General features: G+C 38.0%; 1 protein-coding gene and 1 pseudogene across 1 annotated transcript; both read left to right on the top strand.

Annotated features, from left to right (window-relative positions):
- The first annotated feature begins 71 nt into the window (after positions 1-71).
- Positions 72-2,920, top strand: LOC121995761. Its single transcript, XM_042549524.1, has 2 exons — positions 72-443; positions 1,530-2,920. The coding sequence occupies exon 2, from the start codon at positions 1,639-1,641 to the stop codon at positions 2,464-2,466; it is 828 nt and encodes a 275-aa protein (XP_042405458.1). The 5' UTR covers positions 72-443; positions 1,530-1,638; the 3' UTR covers positions 2,467-2,920.
- A 3,154-nt stretch (positions 2,921-6,074) lies between these two features.
- On the top strand, positions 6,075-15,006 carry LOC121995760 (annotated as a pseudogene).
- The last annotated feature ends 461 nt before the right edge of the window (positions 15,007-15,467 follow it).

Here is a 15,467-nt window from a genome sequence, read left to right as displayed (position 1 = left end):
TTCGAGCAAGCTTGTCTTCATTGGTGTGGAGTTCCTCAGCCTCCGACGACCAGATCCCGTCCATCGTACTTCATCGGCGAAGCGTTTTGGCGAGCAGAGCACTGTAGCTGCAAGCTGCGATTTTCAGCTCAAACCAGCGGCGTTCTTCTGGTTTGAGCCTCCATTTCTTCACGGGATCATTGGCGGTGGTCCTCCAGTGATTCTGAACCATTTCCGACAGCATTTCAACGTTCCCAGCTTTCTTCGTCAGCTCGCGACGCCATTTCCAGAAAACGCAGCAGAGAACCATTTCAGAACTGACCTTCCTGAAATTTTGTGAGCTAATGCAAGGAAATCTGAATCGTCTTGAAGCTTGAGAACACCAGATCGATTTCTGTTGGAGTGTTCTCTGCAGATTCCTTGTGTGACGGCAAGGAGAAGACAAGTTTGGTTTAAGATTTGGTGTAGGGATGTTTAGATTTTCTATAGTTATTTCTCTGTTTAGATTTTCCTGTTCCTGAAATCTTTGTTTCTGAATCTGATAGTTTATAGTCTGGATTTAGTTATAGTTTCATTTTCTACATGAATCTGATATGCTTAGTTCTATTTTTGTGTGCTGTTTAGTTCTGTTCGTGCAGCAGAATTGCTGCAGTTCTATCTTCTTTGTCTGAAATTAGCATTTCTGTTTTAATCGTTTATCCATTGATATTTTAGTTGGAGTTAAAGAGTAGAGAATTTGTAGTGAGATGAATTAGATGTGATGTTTAGCTTTTGCATGTTTTGGTTCTGTAGTTAGGACAACTTGAATTCTGCAACTTGTTTTCGTGTTCTGTTTAGTACAATAGGTTCTGCTGTGTTTTGTTTAAGCTATTCATTAGTTTATAAGTAAGTTGCATTTTGATTCTACATTAGGTAAATTAGGTTAGCCAAGCAGATTTAGTTTCTCTTTAATTGCTGGTAGTTTTGAGATTAGTGATCTAGTTTAATCAAGATGAATCCGGAATGTGCAGGTTTTAATAATCACAGCAAGTTGAGTTTTATTTAGCATAAGCTTACTTCTGCATAATTGCATCTTTGCAGTTTTATAGATTAGTGCAGCAATAGTTGAAGTTTTGTTTCTTTTGGATTATTCAGAATTATTTCTACAGTAGGATAATTGTAGAGCTTGCAATTTATTTCTTGGTCTAATATTTCAGTTTCAATACCAAACCCCCATTTTTATATCTAGAAAACCCAAAAAGTGTGTTCTTAATCCGAAACAAGCACGTTCTAGCATACTCCTCGGAAATTCGACTCGGGCCTTATACTAAAACATTGCTTTGTGTAGTTGTGGGTTTTCGATCTGAACATTAATTTGGGAGTTAATTTGTGACATCTATTTAGAGAGCTTACCAAATTTTGGCGCCGTTGCCGGGGAACACACTAAAACTTTGCTAGAATTGTTTGTTTGTTTTGGATTGTGAATAATTTTATCAGCTTTCTTTTGCTGATTTTTCTGATTTTATTGAATATCTACTGAATTTTGATTGTTTATTGGCTTGCATGACTAGGTCTTCCTTTGCAACATTGCTTGAACTTGACCCAGAGATTGAAATAACCTTTTGGGCTTTAAGGAGCCAAGCTAGGTCAACAGCAACTTGTGAGAGTAGAATTTCAGAGATGGATAATCAGATAACAGAAGGGGATCGAACTATGAAAGAGCTTGCAGCACCAGATGTGGCTTATAAGTACTCATGTATTACTTATCCAGACTTGGCAGGAGATTTTGAACTTAGATCAGGACTTATTCATCTGCTTCCCAAATTTCAAGGGTTATCAGGAGAGGATCCCAACCGCCATCTACATGAATTCCATGTGGTTTGTTCTACCATGAAACCACAAGGGATTTCAGAAGAAGACATTAAGTTGAGGGCCTTTCCATTCTCTTTGACAGGAGCAGCAAAGGACTGGTTATATTGCCTTCCAGCTGGATACATTACTAGTTGGATTGATATGAAGAAAGCATTTTTGGAGAAATTTTTCCCAGCTTCTAGGACTGCAACTATCAGGAAGAGCATTTGTGGTATTCAACAAGTAGTGGGAGAAACTCTATATGATTATTGGGAGAGATTCAAGAAGCTGTGTTCGAGTTGTCCACAACATCAGATTAGTGATCAGCTTCTTGTTCAATATTTCTATGAGGGTCTACTTCCTATGGATATGAGCATGATAGATGCAGCAGCTGGAGGAGCCTTGGTGAATAAGACTCCAAATCAAGCAAGAGAGTTAATTTCAAATATGGCAGAAAATTCACAGCAATTTGGGAGTAGAGCTCTTGGGACTAGAGTGGTTAATGAAACTCATTTGGTTTCGAATGAGCAACAAGAAATCAGAAACAATTTACAAGAATTGACCTCTCTAGTGAAGCAAATTGCGTTGCAAAATTCGAGTCATGTTTCAAATTTTCCTTTATCAATGATGAAGTTGTGTGGAATTTGTTCAAGCTAAGATCATTCTTTGGATCATTGTCCTAATTTATATCAAGATGAATCTGTTGCAGCCATTTCAAGACCTCAATTTCAGCAACACAAGTATGATCCCAACTCTTCAACTTATAATCCGGGATGGAGGGATCATCCTAATTTGAGGTATGGGAACACATTTTATCAGCAGCCAACACAAAATCAGATTGGTCAGCCATCATTTCAGCATCAGCAGAATCAACATTATTTCCAAAACCATCCAGCAGTTCATTCTCAGCAAAATCAGCACTTCCAGCAGCCACAATTTCAGCAAAACTTCAACCAAAATAAGCAATTTCAACCATTCCAGAATTTTCAGCATTCGAATGTTGCATTTCAGCCACAATTTCAGAATGCACAGAATCAGCAAAACCATTTCCAGCAAATTCAGCAACCTGTGCAGAATTTCCATGTAACGACCCAATTTTCCTCATTAGGAGTTCTAAAAGTTCTTAAAAATATTTAGAAATGCTATAGAAAAATTCTAGAGATTTTTAAAAAATTTTAGAGTATTTTTATGAAATTTTTGGAGGTCGTTTGATATTTTTACCAAAAGAAAGAAGTTGTGACAAAAAAATGTCCAAGCCGAGGCTTGAACCGGCAACCCCTGACCGAGCAAAACCCAACTAACCAACTGGGCTAGCAGTTATTATTTAATCTAATAAAGGAAGAATTTTATTTAAGTAATAGAAGTTAATAGCGAGAAATAATAAGAAGAAAATAACCGGGATTCGAACCCACGAGCTGCGCCTTAAGCCGAACGCGGCCAACCAACTGATCCAGCGATCGTTTCTTATTTAAGAAGGAGAAGAATTCCATTTAAGCAGAAGTTGGAACATTTAAAATAAATTGGGAAAAAGGTGTCGACTAAGGGATTCGAAACCCAGACCTGTGATTTGGTCAAAACCTGGCTTACCAACTGTTCCAACGGATAGTTCTGTTTAGAATTGGTAGCAAAATTATTTAACAAGTTAACCGAATTACCCTAGTTATAAAAGAGAGGACTTAAGTGAAATTTCGGGAATTAACCTCTCCTCCTCTCTCGGCGACGGCGTTTTCTCTCGGACAAAAACGCAGCGAGCAGCCCGGCGTCTCCGGCGGCCGGTGAACGCCCCTTTCTGTCAGTCTTCGCACCACCGAGCCCCTCTCGTCGAGAAGAGCAAGTGGGCGCAAGGAGAGGTCAAGAACTTGAGTTTTCTCCGAACCCTAGAAGCTGTAGAGTCCTCTTCTCCGGTTGTAAGTCCAAGAACAACGAGGTAAGCGCTTACTCACCTGCGGTAAGATAGTTTCGAGCCTTTGATTTAGGGTTTCTTTTGTTTGTGAATGTGCCGTGAGTTTTATAAAGAAGATTGTCCTTCCCTTTTTAAGCTTTCGGATTTCTATCTCCTTTGTTTCCGAGTTTTTCTGTGATGATTGTCGGTTTAGGGTTTTTGGCCGTGAGTTGCTTGTTTCAGATTTGATCAGGATGTATAATTAGGCATGTGGTTTATTTTTTGAAGCATGAAGTAGGGAGCAAGGAATTTATAATGCTGCCGTGAGCTGCTGTGCAGTTGGAATTTGTTGTTCTAAGCAATGAGCATGAAGAACAATTGGGATTTTAGGTTTCCAGTAGCGAGTTGTTTACAGTAGAAATTCCTTCTTTAGTTTCCTTGCCGTTGCACATAGCAATCACCTTTTAATGGCATAAGCTTAACAGAAAAATCTGTCAATGCGCTGCTTAACAGAATAGTTGAGGTTTCGGGTTAGATTTGCAGGCTTCCTTTTTCCTTTTTCCTTGCAATTCTGCTGAAGCAACGAATCAGTTTATATAGTTTTGTTTTAAGTTTTCAGCAGGTTTAATTTGGTGATTGATGAGGTTTTGCGATTTGAACTATGAAGCTTTGATTTCTTATGGTTTTGCAATCACTGGTTGGTTTCGAATTGGGACGATGAAGTTCTGTTTCTCCTTTGTGCTTCTTAATGCCATGAGTAGATAGGGATTCAGTTGGAAATGTTCTTCTTGTTAGTTCACTTCTTGTTATTATACTTGTAGTTTAAACACAAATTGCATACTTTAGTTGTCCGGTTTTGTAAGTGGTGCTAGTTGAAACTAGGGTTGTTATATGTAAATATACACGCTGAAATACATAGTATGTACTGATCTATATTAATTAACAATGATAGATATATCATATAGTTGCCAAGTATTTAAATTAATACTTATGAGTAACCACTTCAAGAATTTACCTTGTAAGAATCCTTATGAATTGAGAAGAGATCAGAGAAAGTAATAATCATACGGGTTAAATTGTTTTATAGATCTTTTTATGCCATTAATGGGCACGAACAGCCCTGTTATTAGCATTGCAGTTTTAGTTACTTCGTTACTTTAACAAGCATGAATAGCTACTCTCCAAGTGTATGCAGTTTTTTTTAGAATGCAGATCTTTCTTCTTTGATTTATTTCTAATGTAGCATGCCTAAAGATTTCAGATTTGTTTTTTCCTTAGTTTTAAATCTGTTGTAGCATGTTGGAATAGGCTAGTATTTTACTTGAACAAGTATAAGAAAGATAAAGAAAAGAAAAGAAAGAAAAAGGCCAAGGCCTTAAGTAGATCCCAAAGTCAAGACTTTAGGGATTTTGGCACACAAGGTGCTAAAGAAAATGCCGAGGCATTACATAGAAGTATTAAAAGATAACAAGTATTTTACTTTTATCAGTGGCACTGTGTTGGACTCTCTGTCCTTGGGCTGAGCTCCCATAGTCGTCCCTAGGTTTAGATAACCTAGTAGTAACGACTCGGCCGACGGTCGACGGTCGACGACCATAGGGTCACCAAATGGGCCGCCAAATGGGTCGTCGAATGGGTCGGGTTGTTACAAAAGAAAAAGCACAGTTGCCGGGCTCAAAAAGAAGATGATTATTATTTTGAAGTATTAGTTTTCGAAAGTTTTACATAAGTATAAAGTATTTAAAGAATAAGTCTTTAAACAAGTGAAATAAGATTCAGAAGGTGTTTAGAATTCAGTAAGCTTAGTTCTTTATGCTAGCATGATTGTATAGATTTACTTTACATGTTTAGCCTTTCAGTATGTTTCTTTCACTAGTAGATGAGCATGAGCAGATTTCCTTTTGAGCATTCAGTTTTAGATTTCAGTATATCCTCATGCATATCGAGATTTTGTGAGTTAGATAGTGCTTACTAAGCAAATTTTGCTTATAGACTACACTTCCTCTTACTGCAGATACAGGAAAGGAAAAGATATAGAAAGGAAGGCGACAAGGAGGTGTTCGAAGGATGTCTGATGCCAGGACTATGGAAGCCTTGGGACTAGGAAAGAAGTTTTAATTTTAGTTTCTGCATTTTAGTTATTGTAAACATTTGAATTGTATTTTAAGTTCATGTTATTTGAGATTATTCTGTTTAGATTGCATTTAGGATGAGTTCAGTTTAGTAAGTAGATATTTGTGTGTTTGATACTTATTTAACTGCGTGGTTGATTGATATGTGTTCCAGCCGCTTGTGGCTGAGTATATATTGCATGTATCATTGAATATGGTCACCGGTACAGGGGAGACTCTGTCGAAATTTTTCGGTAGGGTTTCCATGTGATTTTTAATCATACCGGTTAAGTAGAGTTAGTAGTTAAGTAACGGTCATCCTTAGAGAGTAGTAGTAGTAAGAAGGGTGGTCGTTACATTCCAGCAGCCAAGCAGTGCGAATCAGCATCAATTTTAGCTTGCACTTCCATCTTCTACAAGTCCTAGATCAATGCAACCTCAGCACAACTTTAGCAACTCAAAAATTGAAGATTTGATGCAGCAAATGATGCAACAGCAGCAACACCAGCAAAGAACTGATACAACGCTACAAAACATTGAAAGGCAGATTGGGCAGCTTGCTAGCAACATTAATCAGATGCAAAATCAAGGATCTGGGCAGTTACCTTCACAACCGACTCCAAACCCTAAAGGAAATGTTAGTGCATTAACTCTTCGAAGTGGTAAAACAATTTCAGACCCAAATCCTAATTTTCCAGCAGGAGCACAGCAGAATATTTCCAGGCCATTTGCAGCTTCGAATTCACAAAATTTCCAGAATTTTCCAGCAAATTCAGAGCAGCCAGATTCTACACAGAATTGGATTACTGGATTTGATCAGCAACATTTCAATCAACCAGAAGTTTCAGATTCTGATCAAACTGATGGAGCAGATTTCGGCTTAGAATTTACTCCAACAGCAGCTTCAAATTCAGCTCAAAATTTAGCACAGAACCTGGGAAATTCTGGGCAGAATCTGGACAGAACTTTTAACCAGCAAGAAGCTGAGCATTCCACTCCATTACCTTTCCCTCAAAGAAGTGTACAACCAAGAAAAGAAATGGAGGAAGAAAAGACTAGGGAATATCAAGAATTGGTGAAATTATTCAGCAAGGTTGAAGTGAATGTGCCTTTGCTTACCATGATTAAGCAAATTCCAAAATATGCCAAATTCCTCAAGGATCTTTGTGTGCACAAAAAGAAATTAAAGGGGAATGAATTGATAAGTATGGGAAAGAATGTTTCAGCATTACTTCAGCCAGTTCCTCAGAAGTGTGAAGATCCAGGAGTTTTCACCGTGCCTTGTGTTATAGGAGATTGTATCTTTGAGGATGCGATGTTAGATCTTGGAGCTTCTATTAATGTGATGCCTAAATCAGTTTTTCAGTCATTAAGAATTGGACCTTTGCAACCTACAGGTGTAGTGATTCAGTTGGCCAATAGAAGTCATGCACACCCAGCTGGAGTGATAGAAGATGTATTGGTAAAAGTGAGAGAGTTAATTTTTCCTGCAGATTTTTACATCTTAGACATGGAGGGTGATGTGCTTGCAAACAGGGCTCCGCTTATTCTTGGACGTCCATTCTTAAAGACTGCTAGAACGAAGATTGATGTGCATGCTGGAACTCTTTCTATGGAGATAGGAGACACAGTGATTAGATTCAGCATTTTTGAGGCTATGAAGCATCCTAGAGAGGATCATTCTATACTTATCATGGATATCTCGGAGGAGTTGGATGACATGGATTTCTTGTCAGATATTGATTCAGACTTAGAGGTTTCTGATTTTGGTCAAGAGAATGAATTTGTTTCTTTATTGGAGGATATTTTAGAGGTGGAAGAAAGTGGAAGTTCGAGTGAATGCGTAGGGGATTGCTTAGGAGAAGCATTACCCCTAGGATCGCTCAGAGAGGAAGAGGTATGCGTAGGGGATTGCTTAGGAGAAGCTCTACCCCTAGGATCGCCTACAGTTGACCCGACACAGGAGGAATTGAAGCCATTGCCTCAGCATTTGAAGTATGCCTATTTGGGTGAGAATCAGCAGCTACCTGTCATCATAGCTCAGAATTTGGAACCGGATCAGGAGGAACGATTGTTAGAGATTCTGAGACAGCATAAGAAGGCAATTGGATGGACTCTGGTGGACATTCCTGGGATCAGTCCTTCCATTTGTATGCATAGGATCTATTTGGAGGAGGATGTGAAGCCAGTGAGACAGCCACAGAGACGACTAAACCCATTGATTTTGGATGTTGTAAAGAAGGAGGTGACTAGACTCTTACAGGCAGGCATTATTTATCCGATTTCTGACAGCAAATGGGTCAGTCCCATCCATGTGGTTCCGAAGAAGTCAGGGGTGACAGTGGTAGCTAATGAAGAGAATGAACTGGTGCCCACGAGAGTGAAGAATTCCTGGAGAGTATGTGTGGACTATAGGAAGCTGAACCAAGCAAGCCGAAAGGATCATTATCCACTTCCTTTTATTGATCAGATGTTAGAGCAGCTGGCAGGTAAATCACATTATTGTTTTCTTGATGGGTACACTGGTTATTTTCAGATTTGCATCGACCTAGAGGACCAGGAGAAGACTACCTTCACCTGCCCTTTCAGTACATTCGCATATCGTAAGATGCCATTTGGATTGTGCAACGCCCCAGGTACTTTTCAGCGATGCATGGTGAGTATTTTTGATGATTTATTAGAGCATTGCATGGAAGTATTCATGGATGATTTTCTGTTTATGGCTCGTCTTTTGATGCATGTTTGGATAACTTGTCTAAAGTTTTGAGTAGATGTATCGACACGGATTTGGTTTTAAATTTTGAAAAGTGTCACTTTATGGTAGAGCATGACATTGTGTTAGGTCATATAGTCTCTAGGAAGGGCATTGAGGTAGATCCTGCTAAAGTTAGCGCTATATCTTCTTTATCTTACCCCGCATGCGTGCGGGAGGTGCCAGCTTTTCTTGGTCATGCAGGATTCTATAGGAGATTTATTAGAGACTTCAGTAAGATTGCTCTACCATTATCTCAGCTACTTCAGAAAGATGTTTTGTTTGACTTCGATCAGAGGTGCAGAGAGGCTTTTGACAGATTGAAGGAGGTTCTTACTTCAGCACCTATTATCAGACCCCCAGACTGGTCCTTACCTTTCGAGTTGTTGTGTGACGCTTCAGATTATGCAGTGGGAGCTGTACTAGCACAGAGAGTGAATGGAGCCCCACATGTTATTTGCTATGCTTCCAAGACTTTGGACTCAGCTCAAGCAAACTACACAACAACAGAAAAAGAGCTTCTTTCTATTGTTTTTGCTTTAGATAAGTTCAGATCATATCTTCTTTGTTCTCATGTGATTATTTTTTCTGATCATGCAGCTTTGAAGTATCTCCTCAAGAAGCCTGATGCAAAGCCTAGATTAATCAGATGGATGCTTCTGCTTCAAGAATTCGACTTAGAGATACGTGATAGGAGCGGGAAGGAGAACTTGATTGTAGATCATTTGAGCAGGATTGAAGGAGACTTGGATCGCACGGCCATTGATGATAATTTCAGAGATGAGTAGCTTCTACAGCTGCAGGGTGAGTCTCCATGGTATGCAGATCTAGTGAATTTCTTAGTTGCACATGTTTATCCCAAACAATTTTCAAAAGCTCAAAAAGATAAATTAAAAAGTGATTCAAAATTCTATGTTTGGGACGATCCTTACTTGTGGAAGTTTTGTAGTGATCAGATCATTAGGAGATGCATACCTGACTCTGAGTTTCAGTCTGTACTTACTTTTTGTCATTCTTTTGAGTGTGGAGGGCATTTTGGACCACAAAGAACTGCTAGGAAAATATTAGAATGTGGTTTGTATTGGCCTACCCTTTTTTCGTGATGCTTATGTTTTTTATCGATCATGTGATAGGTGTCAATGAACTGGGAACATAGGACTTAAAAATGAAATGCCTCAACAATTCATATTATTTTGTGAGATTTTTGATGTTTGGGGTATTGACTTTATGGGTCCATTTCCTGCCTCTTTTGGATTTGCATACATTTTATTGGCAGTTGATTATGTTTCCAAATGGGTGGAGGCCATTCCCACTTGGACTGATGACTCTTCTGTTGTTGTTAGTTTTGTCAGGTCTCACATATTTTGTAGGTTTGGAGTACCCAGGGCGATCATTAGTGATCAAGGGTCTCATTTTTGTAACAGACACATGAAGGCTTTGCTACATAAGTATGGGGTGACACACAATGTTTCTACATCCTATCACCCTCAAACGAATGGGCAAGCAGAAGTGTCTAACAGGGAGGTGAAATCAATTCTTGAAAAGACTGTGAGACCGGATAGAAAGGATTGGAGCAAAAGACTTGAATATGCACTATGGGCTTATAGGACCGCTTTCAAAACCCCTATTGGAATGTCCCCTTACAGGATTGTATATGGAAAAGCATGTCATTTGCCTGTGGAGATTGAACATAGGGCGTATTGGGCGGTTAAAGCATGCAACCTTGATAGTGACACGGTTGGAGAAGAAAGGAAGTTGCAACTTCAAGAACTTGAAGAGATTAGATTGGAAGCCTTTGAGAACTCACGGATTTACAAAGAAAAGGCCAAGAGATTTCATGATAAACAAATTGAAGTGAAAGAGTTTCAAATTGGTGACAAAGTACTTCTATATCGATCTCGTCTCAAATTGATTAAAGGTAAGTTGAGATCTAGATGGGAAGGACCTTATTGTGTTACTAATGTTTTCTTTTATGGAGTGGTTGAGATTCAGGATATGTCTACTGGCCGGATTTTTAAAGTTAATGGACAAAGGCTTAAAAAGTTTCATGAAGAAGTGAAGGTCTTGGTGGTGGAGGAAATGGAACATGTTGATGCTATCTATCCAAGTTAGAGGGGAGTTTCACTTTATCTTTTGTTTCTTTGCAAATTAATAAATTTTAGGTGTAGGTAGTTTTCTTATTTGTTTAGGTAAAATTTCGGTTTCATTTAGAATTTTCTTACATAAATAAATTTTGAGTTACATTAGTAGTTTTTATTTTTTGCATAGTTATAGTTTTGCACTTTAGGTGCATGATAGTTACCATTTCTTTAAGCTTGATAGTCTTTGTTTTAGGAATAAATGGTACTTCCTTCTTTTGACATTTCCTTGTATCATTTTAAGGGATTTGAAAAGGGATGTTAAATTTGATTATCTTGTTTAAAGACTTTATTGCATGAATGAACTCTAGGATTGCAAGAGGTTGATACTAGTGATGGATTCTTGATTGATGAAATGGTATGATAACTTTTATTTACCTAGTGAGGTTTGAGCCTATTTGAGTGATGCACTTGTAGCTTATTTCACTCTAGAACTTGCTTTAAATCTATTTAATACCACTAGAACAATATTAAGTCATTTTCATGAAGGTTACTCCATTGTCACATTGCCCTCACCTATTTTTGCTATTTCTCTTGTCATAAATCATCATATCTTTATTCTTTTCTCATGTTTTATTTCTTTGGATGTGGTTATCTTGGATGATATGTGATGATTTTAGTTTGGCTGGGACGGACAAAAGAGTAAGTGTGGGGGAGGTCGTTTAGTTCGAATAGGTGCTGGAATTCTGTGTTTGAGGAAGCAGTGAAGGATGATGCTGGAATGATAGAAATGAATAAGTGCAGAATTCAAGCATGGCAGATTTTGAAGAGAAATGTGGAAATTTTGTGCCATTGCAAGGGCAGCAAGAGAAGAGGTTAAGTGTTAATGTTAGTGAATAGATTGGAATTCGGATGCATGGACAGTTTAAAGAATAGAATTCTGAAGTGCAGTGCTGAATTTGTATCAGTTTTATATCAAAAACAAGAATGCAGGATTCAAAGTGAAGAAAGTTTAGTTGGAATTTGAGAAGATGTGGTAACAAATGGTATGCAAGAATTTGGTGTATTAAACAGTGAGAAGAATGCCAGGAACAGAATCAAGCAGCAATTGTGGCAGCACTCTCAACCGGATGGAAGAATTTTGGTAGCAGTAACTTGCTGAAATTGTCAATTTCAGCAACCTTCTTAGTGATGTTATGGGCTAAAACAAGATGGAAATCAAGCTATTGTTTGATTAAGTGATTGTGAAGCTTTATGGAAATAATTGTTGAAGCTTGAAAACAGCTAAGAAGCAGTAATAATAGAAGATAACAAGTAACCAATCTGAAAGGCAGAACATGGAAAATTTGGCAGAATTGAAAGTGTGCAGTTTGGAATGAATGGAGTATCAAGATTTCAAGGCTTATCAAGGAGAAGAAAAGCTTACATGAAACTTTGTAATGTGAAGAAACAAATGGAATGTTAGCATGAACAACTTCTACAAATATTGCAAGTCAATTACTGAAATCTGGAAATAGTATGACACTTGATGGTATTTGCAAGGCTGCATTTGGTTGAATGAGAAGAGTGAAAGAATACATTGATGGTTGTTGGTTTGTAAAGTGATAATCAATCCAAGAAATAGAGTGTCAAATCTGAAATTGAGCAAGGAGAACAAAGAGGAGGATTGCTGAAATGACAAGAATAAGTATAGTGCAGAAATCCAGGAAGTGCAGATTTGCAGGAAATGGCAGTTTTGTGCCAATTTGGAATGAGAATTGTGATGAGCTAGGGCTGCTGAAAAAATGGAAGGTCTTTGGATATGCATTGTAAAGGTTTTGAAGAGGCAAGATGAAGAAGTGTTGGAAATTCTTAAGGCTTAATAGGGGCAAGTTGGTACGAAGTGCAGCATTGAAGATAAAACTAAAATCAGTATTGGCTGTGCAGAAATGAGTTCAAGGGTTACTGGAATATGGAAAAATCTGGAATCCAGCTGTTACTTAGTGGTGATAAATAGATAACTTTCTTCTCCAGGGTTTACAAGACTTTGGACAAGAAATCTAATACCTAACAGAGAACAAAGCTGGAGCTGGAAACTGAACCATAATTGCAGCCTGAAATTCGGACTGTTACTGCAGTAAGAAAAAGTAAATCCAAGCTGAAATTTTTGTGCTATTGCAGGGAAAGAAAGTAAGCTTTACTACCTGTCAAATGCAGAAGAGAGTGTTAATAAAAAAAAAAAAAAGTGAACATCTGCAAAAGAATTGCATCCGGATCTGCTGAGTAAAGGCAAACCAGTTTTGTGCCAAAGACAATTTGTTGAATTGTGCCAAGTTTCCTTGCTATCTAGATCTGAATTGAATGGAATTTGAGTTATCTTGATTCATCGCTATATGTGACGTCTTCCAAGGTTTACTAGCTGGGGAGAATTGGCTGAAATGTATTGGAACGAAAAATAGCAAATTGAGGAACAGATTCATAATCTTGCTGTGCAGAAGTTAAAAAAATTATCAGAACTTAGGCATTTCTGATCATAAATGTTGAACTCAGAACATGTGATGAATCAAATCAAAGAATTTCTGATTCAATTGGGAATTTTGAAGAATGTGCAGCTAAGAATTGGCAAAAGCAGAGTTTAGTTTCTATTTTCAGAATTCGAAACTTGAGGATGAGAAACTATATAATCTGCACTGGGAATGGAGCGAAGTTAAAGGAAGATTGCAGATTGGTGTGTTTACAAAATCAAATCAGTAACAAGAAGCAATGGGATGAAGAAATGCAGAATTTGGTGCTTGGCCGAAATTGAACATCACATAGCATTCTAGTTCCATGTCTTCCACTTCAATGTGAAATTTATTTTCTTCCTTACTTGATCAGAATTAATTCTTCCATTTACATCCTAATTTGCTCTTCCTTCCAATGGTTATGAATTTTCATGATTTTGCATCTTAATATCTGTGATGGAGGTTGAATTAGATGAAAAGCAAGCTTATGGTAGTGGATTTGCTATGAGTAGCTTGAGTGATCTCCACCTTTGCAAGATTTGAGATTATTAGATAGCCACCTCAAATTACCTTGGGAGAATTAGAATGTTATCATTTTCACTTTATTCATGATGGATGAAATTTACTAAGTATCGAACCAAGGTGAAAATAGAGGTCATGAATGTGTGAGTCTATGGAACTTGATACTTACTTGTAACTTCCTTTTACTTTTTTTTAGATATGATCAAGAATAGTTAGGAGAAGGAGGTATCATCTTAGTTGATATTTTAGTGGGCTCACTTGCACGAGGCGTGCAAGAATAAGTGTGGGGGATTTGATAAGCTATGAATTGACATATTAATTTTGGGTTAATATTTGGTGTTCCTTACACATTTGCACATTTTAATTTCCAATTTTAATCATATTCTTCAAACAAGGTCTTTTAGGAGCTTTATGTTATTTTTCCTTTTAAATGCATGTTTATTTCTCATTATGTGAATTTGGTCTTGTAGGGTACACATGGACTCATGAATCAAGTGGAGGCTTGGTTCACTCAACCAAATGGACTCCAAAACCCTAATTGACCGAGTGAACTCAGACTCGAGTTACACATGAGCTGGACATGAACTTAGGTCTCAATTGAAAAAAAACCCTAGGTATAAAATCAGAGTTTGGCACGGTGAACAGTGAGCTCGTGCTATTGTTCATCGTGCCAGTTTCTTGACGACGCGGTCGCAGCTCCCTTCCTTCTTCTAGATCTTCGAGCAAGCTTGTCTTCATCGGTGTGGAGTTCCTCAGCCTCCGACGACCAGATCCCGTCCATCGTACTTCATCGGCGAAGCGTTTTGGCGAGCAGAGCACTGTAGCTGCGAGCTGCGATTTTCAGCTCAAACCAGCGGCGTTCTTCTGGTTTGAGCCTCCATTTCTTCACGGGATCATTGGCGGTGGTCCTCCAGTGATTCTGAACCATTTCCGACAGCATTTCAACGTTCCCAGCTTTCTTCGTCAGCTCGCGACGCCATTTCCAGAAAACGCAACAGAGAACCATTTCAGAACTGACCTTCCTGAAATTTTGTGTGCTAATGCAAGGAAATCTGAATCGTCTTGAAGCTTGAGAACACCAGATCGATTTCTGTTGGAGTGTTCTCTGCAGATTCCTTGTGTGACGGCAAGGAGAAGACAAGTTTGGTTTAAGATTTGGTGTAGGGATGTTTAAATTTTCTGTAGTTATTTCTCTGTTTAGATTTTCCTGTTCCTGAAATCTTTGTTTCTGAATCTAATAGTTTATAGTCTGGATTTAGTTATAGTTTCATTTTCTACATGAATCTGATATGCTTAGTTCTATTTTTGTGTGCTGTTTAGTTCTGTTCGTGCAGCAGAATTGCTGCAGTTCTATCTTCTTTGTCTGAAATTAGCATTTCTGTTTTAATCATTTATCCATTGATATTTTAGTTGGAGTTAAAGAGTAGAGAATTTGAAGTGAGATGAATTAGATGTGATGTTTAGCTTTTGCATGTTTTGGTTCTGTAGTTAGGACAACTTGAATTCTGCAACTTGTTTTCGTGTTCTGTTTAGTACAATAGGTTCTGCTGTGTTTTGTTTAAGCTATTCATTAGTTTATAAGTAAGTTGCATTTTGATTCTACATTAGGTAAATTAGGTTAGCTAAGAAGATTTAGTTTCTCTTTAATTGCTGGTAGTTTTGAGATTAGTGATCTAGTTTAATCAAGATGAATCCGGAATGTGCAGGTTTTAATAATCACAGCAGGTTGAGTTTTATTTAGCATAAGCTTACTTCTGCAGAATTGCATCTTTGCAGTTTTATAGATTAGTGCAGCAATAGTTGAAGTTTTGTTTCTTTTGGATTATTCAG

This window comes from Zingiber officinale, chromosome 6A (assembly GCF_018446385.1).
Source record: "Zingiber officinale cultivar Zhangliang chromosome 6A, Zo_v1.1, whole genome shotgun sequence".
In the NCBI taxonomy this organism is placed as follows: Eukaryota; Viridiplantae; Streptophyta; class Magnoliopsida; order Zingiberales; family Zingiberaceae; genus Zingiber; species Zingiber officinale.
This window is presented reverse-complemented; position numbering and strand designations above follow the sequence as displayed.

Bases quoted from the DNA above. Each gene is read 5' to 3' on its own strand.
- LOC121995761 (XM_042549524.1), top strand. From the start codon at position 1,639: ATGGATAATCAGATAACAGAAGGGGATCGAACTATGAAAGAGCTTGCA.